The sequence below is a fragment of the Elaeis guineensis genome, chromosome 3 (genome assembly GCF_000442705.2).
Source record: "Elaeis guineensis isolate ETL-2024a chromosome 3, EG11, whole genome shotgun sequence".
Lineage (NCBI taxonomy): Eukaryota > Viridiplantae > Streptophyta > Magnoliopsida > Arecales > Arecaceae > Elaeis > Elaeis guineensis.
In genome coordinates, this window is record NC_025995.2 from 108,929,189 (window position 1) to 108,935,347 (window position 6,159).

The 6,159-nt window shown below is 43.1% G+C and overlaps 1 protein-coding gene across 1 annotated transcript; it reads right to left on the minus strand.

Moving 5' to 3' along the window:
* Window positions 1-2,915: 2,915 nt before the first annotated feature.
* LOC105041031 (uncharacterized) lies at window positions 2,916-5,662 on the minus strand. Its single transcript, XM_010917824.4, has 3 exons — window positions 4,781-5,662; window positions 3,508-3,552; window positions 2,916-3,426 (listed from the first exon to the last, which is right to left on the minus strand). Exons 1-3 carry the CDS (start codon window positions 5,634-5,636, stop codon window positions 3,302-3,304), a joined length of 1,026 nt encoding a protein of 341 aa, XP_010916126.2. The 5' UTR covers window positions 5,637-5,662; the 3' UTR covers window positions 2,916-3,301.
* Between the last annotated feature and the right edge of the window lie 497 nt (window positions 5,663-6,159).

Genomic DNA, 6,159 nt, shown 5'->3' on the forward strand with positions numbered 1-6,159 from the left:
GAATCGGACTGGGATCAGATCTATCGCACGAATTTCGGAGCAATCTCAAATCATCTTATTTTCATCTTCAAGTTTATTCTAAGATTCATGATGCAATCAGAGAGGAAGAAAAGATCCTAAAGAGACAAAATTCGTAAAGAGAGAGAAAAGTCTAGAGAGAGAATCTAGAGAGAGAAAATGTAGAGAGAGAAGATAGAGAGAGGAGAGAGAAAAAAGAGAGAAAAAGGAGAGAGAAAGGAGAGAGAGAAAAATTCTCTCCTTCTTCTTCTTTTTATTTTATTTTATTTTATTTTTATTTTTATTTTTCTCTTTCTCTTTTTCCTTCTTTTATTTTTCTTTTCTTTTTCCTTTTTCTTTTCTTTTTCTTTTTTCTTTTTCTTTTTTCTTTTTCTTTTCTTTTTTTCTTCTTCTTCTTCTTCCTTCTTCTTCTTCCTTCTTCTTCTTTCCTTTTCCTGCGGCCTCCCTTGGCCGAAACAGGGGAGGACCGTGAGGTCCCCCCCCCGGTGGCTCGGGCTCCGGCGGGGTGGCGGCCTGGCCGGAGATCCAACAACGGCCGGCGGCTCTTTTTTTTTTTTTTTTTTCGAAAAACAGGGGATCCGTCCCCTTTATTCAAGAACTCCGACCATTGGCCGGTCGCCGGCGGCCAAGGCTTTCAGGGAAGGAAGAGAGACATATGGGAGTCCGATCTCGGGGATGGGACGCCGCAACCGGCGGCGCCGGTGGCCGAAAAAGAGAGGAAAAGGTCCGACCGAAACAGAGCAAAACAGGATTCACTATTTTCAAGGATTTTTCGACGATCCTGACGGCCGGCGAGGAGTTTAAAAACATGGGAAGAAAGGGAAGAGGGAGAGGAAGAAAGATTGAACCCTTACCTGAACTCCGGTGACCTCTTCGACCTTCAATTTCCGACGAACACGAGAAGAGGTTGCCGCGGCTTCTACGGAGAAAATGAAAGGAATCGGGCTCGAAGATCACCGGTGGAGGGTCTTGAGAGAGGGAGAGGCTTGTTTATAGGGGTCCCTAGGGCTCGGGTGATCCTAGGACTCCCCTTCCATCCGGGATTCATCGAGGAAGAAGACTCCCTTCGGGAGTCTCCTTCCGCTCTGTTTTTTTTTTTTTTTTTTTTTGGATTTTGGGCTTGATCCTGGGCCGGGATGTTACAAAAAAAAACACCATTATTCTACCAACACTACTTCTTGTTCCCATTATAAGTGCCAAAAATTAATGTTATGTTGATGTCCGAATGTCCGACTGTTAAAGGTTACAGTTTAGTGGTGTCATACATATGTATTAGTACCCCATATATCGATCATACTTTGATGCGGGAAAGGTGCTGGAATGATATCTCTTTATATCTATTTATCTTAGCAAATATTCTTGATTTTTTCCTTTTCCTTTTCGTGGGAGGGGCCGGGTACATATAGAGAGGTTATCAAATATTCTTAAATTTCAAATCGATTGTTTTCATTAAATTTAATTTAATTGTATTGTTTTTAAAGAAATATAATGACGATGCCATCGGGTATCTAGTTTGGTTCCAAAACCAGTTGCATGTATGGATAAGAACAGTGCCTAGTATAAACTCAAGATCATTTTCATAAATTTTTATCTTAAAGTTGGATTCCTCATTTATCTATGGGTCATTTTTGTTTTTGTTTTTGTTTTTGTTTTTGTTTTTGTTTTTGTTTTTGTTTTGTCTTTTGCTTCCTTACTACATACGCAAGTATGTCTAGTGCATGCATGCATACATGCTTGCATGAATGTATACATGTGCGCCACGTACAAATTGGCTCCTTGGACAAGCGCAATACTCGACTCATGTTGCTATAGGATTATGATCACACTGTTATATAATCAGTTCACATAAAATCGATCATACTTCACAAAGGAAAGGTGCTGTAAATCGACGAATTGATGCCTTGCATTTGATGACAGCGATCCAAAAGTCGAAATAACCGCCGTGTAGGCTACATTAAATCAACGCTAGCTGTCTCTCTTACCCATCAGTCCATGAAGACACCTAATGTTGGCCGCCATCCACCATAAGCAAGTCGCGACCGCTTCATGATCTATATCTCTACCAGAGAAATCCACAGGCCTGCTGATAGATCAAACGGCGGAACGCGATCATCTTACCTTTCCGATTATTGTTGTATTCGTCCATTGCTGGTGAAATTGGCTTTTCTCACCTCATTCCATCGACAGGCCTAACTTCGCTATTTCTCGAACGAAAAAAAAGTCCTGGAGAAAAAGCAGCCACCGTTTTGAACCTCAGACGAATTACCATCACGTTCCAACTCTCCCTCCATCCAATTCCCCTGCTATAAATACTCACCACCTTCCTCTAAATTTTCCCATCACCAACCCTTCCCTTCTCTCAATATCATTCCCACGTCCAACAACAGTAGGAGCTACCCTTATAACCCCTTCTGGCACTCTACCCACCTCTTGTCTTCCGATGGAAACGATTGCCAGGGTTTTACTCATCATGGCATTGGCCATGGCCTTGGCCACATCCCTTGCCTCACCAATTATCCCCAGTGAAGAGGAGGAACACAATGCATCATCTTTCAGTGATCCCCTCACTCCTGAAGAGGCCTCTTCTTCGATGAGGGGGGTGAGCCGTTTGCTAGCCCAGACCAATGTAGAAGCCTCCAAGACATGTGATAGATACCCGAGGGTGTGCCGTGCCAAAGGAAGCTCCGGCCCGGACTGCTGCTGGAAGAGATGCGTCAATGTGATGGCTGACAACCAGAACTGCGGATGGTGCGGGATGAGGTGCGGATACGGGCAGACATGCTGCGGCGGCCGATGCGTCAATGTGTTGTATGACCTCAGGAACTGCGGCGGATGCAAGAACAAGTGCAAGCAAGGTGGCTTCTGCAACTATGGGATGTGCGACTATGCGTAGTTGATCGTTTGGCTTGGAGTTCCATACATGTCCATGATGCATAAATACTTAACATTTTTCTTATGTATGTACGTCACCTCACCGTATAACGCTCGTATTAATTTGTAAGTTACCCATATATATATGTGATTTCATGCATGTAATCATCGCAGTCATGTTGGCTAAATGATGGAATAAATACATATGATAATATTATTCAAATATGAAAAAAAACACTGTTTCTTTTCTTTTAGAAGAACACCGTACGTGTTCATACATCTCTTTTTCCAAAATTATATATCTTGCGTTGCTTTCAAGTATGCAAACACGCTTATGACCGGGCACCACTTAATTACATTTATCACGCAAGGTATCAAGCTTTAAGGGGAAAAGAAATCATGAAGTAGCCGATCAGAAGAGCCTATTTTCATTGCTCTGAACCCCACACGTCACTACTTTATTTTTTCTCATCTTTCTTAGATACCACACAAGGGCTCCAACGCCCACTGCCCCACCAATTGAAAAAACAGTAGTTCCTGCAATAACACAATGTTATCATGCATGTCTGGGTGATGAAAAAAACGAATGTAATGCTTGGGTATACAAGGACTCCTTACCGGCAATAACCCCAGCCGATGCTCTATGCCTCGAAGAACCACCCTCTGCACGCATGCATAGCATTATGAACACGGTTGATACAAAGTGAGCAAATCTAGCAATGTCTTCTTTATTGTTTTTTGGCACAAGTCTTCTTAATTTAATTTGCTGGATTACTGATAAAGCAAAATCTTTTATAGAAGAATAATTGAAAATTTTCCTTTGTTCTGTAAATTAAAAGAAAAAAAAAAATCATTGCCGAGTGGATTGGAAGAAATATTATGCGACTAGCTAGTTTCATGCATTATTGATAATAGTCTGATAGCTAGGCACTACCAAAAAAGAAAAAAAAATAAAGCATATAGTCTTTTAATTTTTTTGTATTTTTTGAGGATCTAGAAATTTTTATGCTACCTAAAACGTTATGATTGAGAGGAAGACCAAGTAAAACCATGATATGTCAAATCAACCTTTTGCTTCATTTAAACAGTGCCCAAACCTAGTATTACATATGACGGGACCAACTTATCAAGGTAGAACCACTAGAGAATAACTATAAAATTAATTAGTTATCAATTTAAGTAGATGTCAGAGATCCAATTAAAATTTTCATTTATAGACCGTCCACCATCATACCATCCATTTCAAACATAGTGCGAATTTACTCATAAGCCATCAGATCAGTTTTAAATATGAAAGATGGATTACATGATGGTGATCAAGACATTCTCCCTAACTTACTTTCAGAAGTGCTACCGGTGCTTTTTTCTTTTCTCTCTATGTATATGATTCTTCATTTTAATTTGATGCATGTGAATTATTCGGCCACTGAAATGATTCTATATGGTTATTTAACAAATCCGTGCATCGATAAATCATCATACATGAAATGCAACATTTGACGTAAAAGTTTGTATATGTCTCGGAGACCAGGGGTGATGTCAAAAGATTCTAAACTTGTGACAGAAGAAAAAGAAAAATGGATTGATGCCTTACAAGTACGCCCCAATCACACCACGTGGACTCGTTTACCCAAAAGAAGAATCGCATGTAGCTTTACATCTTTCTTTATTCTATTTTATATTTTCCACAGATGCTACACATCTCAGCTTTCCCAGTTCTAATTTCATTGAAGTCATTCATGTTATAGTTGAGTGATCTATGGTTTAATCTATAATTTGTTTCTCGTAAAACCCTAAAAATCGAAATAATCTAGATGTGCGACTATATGACATAATATAAGTTGGATCTGGAAAGTGAGCAAGCTAGCAGCATGGAGACAGAGAGACTAACCGGAACAATAAGTAGTAACATTCCCTTCATCACAGAGACAAAGAAAGCTCCGCGACTCCGTGTCGAACCCACACGTTCCCCCACCCCTCGCTCTCTCCCGGCACTGGAGACACCGAGTGGTGACCGGGATCTCGAAATCCACCCGGATCCCATACTCCGGCACCTGATCATACGGCGGAAAGCTCGCTCCCACCGTCCTCCAGTACACGCTAGTATAAGAAGCACAGTGCCTCAGCATCAGCCTCAACGACTCTGAAGCCTTGGGATAGTAAGAGCAGCAGCTGGTCCTCGTCTCCACCAGAGCATTCGGACACCCCGGCAAGTTGCGACACAGATACCCGGCGCTGTCGCAGGCCGAGTCGCAGCGGTCGGGGAACCGCTCGCAGAAGCTCGGCTTCGGCTGGATGATGACCGAGTCCTCGCTGCAGTTGAAGAAGAGGTAGTCGTTCTTGGGGGAGAGAGAGAAGCGAGTGCTGGTGTCGAGGCTGAAGGGAGTGACCGGGCGGCGGAAAGCGACGCGCTCATCGTCGTCGTCATAGTAGAAGTTGTTGTTGTCGTCGTCGGAAGGGCAGCTCCACATGGAGGGGTCGGTGACGAGGAGGTGGGGATCGGCGTAGTCGACGGAGGCGACCGGGTAGTTGCCGGAAGGGGTGCGGAGGATGAGGCGGGAGGAGTTGGTGCAGAGGAGCATGCTGCGGTAGTAGGGGCTGCCGCAGCCGTCGTCGATGCCGAAGGGGTAGCGGATGGGGATGACGCCGCAAGAGGTGCGGCAGAGGTGGGAGTGGGCGGAGGAGAGGGAGATAAACATGGAGAGGAGAATGGTGGTGGTGAGGAATGAGGAGGGGAGGGAGTCCATTTGGGGAGGAGGTTTTGGAATGGATGGAAGAGTGATGGAACTACAAAGAAGCAAAGGAGGTGATAAAGAGTGAGTGAGGTTCTCTTCTCTCTTTGCACTTTTGCTTTTTTTTTTTTTTTTTCCCTTTAACTTTTTCTTTTTAATATTTGGTGACTCTGCTTTTGCTGAGTTTGCCCGTCTCTGCTTTTCGCGTTTCGGTTGTTCTGGCCTTCTGGGTCCGGAGGAAGAATGGGTCGGGCTGGGTGTCAGGTTAACGGGCCAGTACGACAAAGAGTTACTTCAGGTCATTTTCAGGCCCAATGGTCACGCCGGATCAGCACTTTTGACCCTGAGAAATTCCTCGTACACCATCCCGATGGAGAAAATAAATATACCGTTCCACTGGATTGAGCCACGTAGAGACAGCTATTTAACGTAGCTTATTTTTTTTTTTCAATTTTTTTCTGATCAACATAATTTTTTTTCTTTTTATTTTATTTTATACAGTAGCCAGAAAATCATACATAATAACAAGATGTCATCG

Excerpts from the sequence above, each read along its gene's own strand:
- LOC105041031 (XM_010917824.4), bottom strand. The coding sequence starts at position 5,636 with ATGGACTCCCTCCCCTCCTCATTCCTCACCACCACCATTCTCCTCTCC. Across the intron at positions 3,553-4,780 it reads TGTTACTACTTATTGTTCCG|AGGGTGGTTCTTCGAGGCAT; the intron begins GTTAGTCTCTCT and ends GCATGCGTGCAG. Across the intron at positions 3,427-3,507 it reads ATCGGCTGGGGTTATTGCCG|GAACTACTGTTTTTTCAATT; the intron begins GTAAGGAGTCCT and ends GTGTTATTGCAG.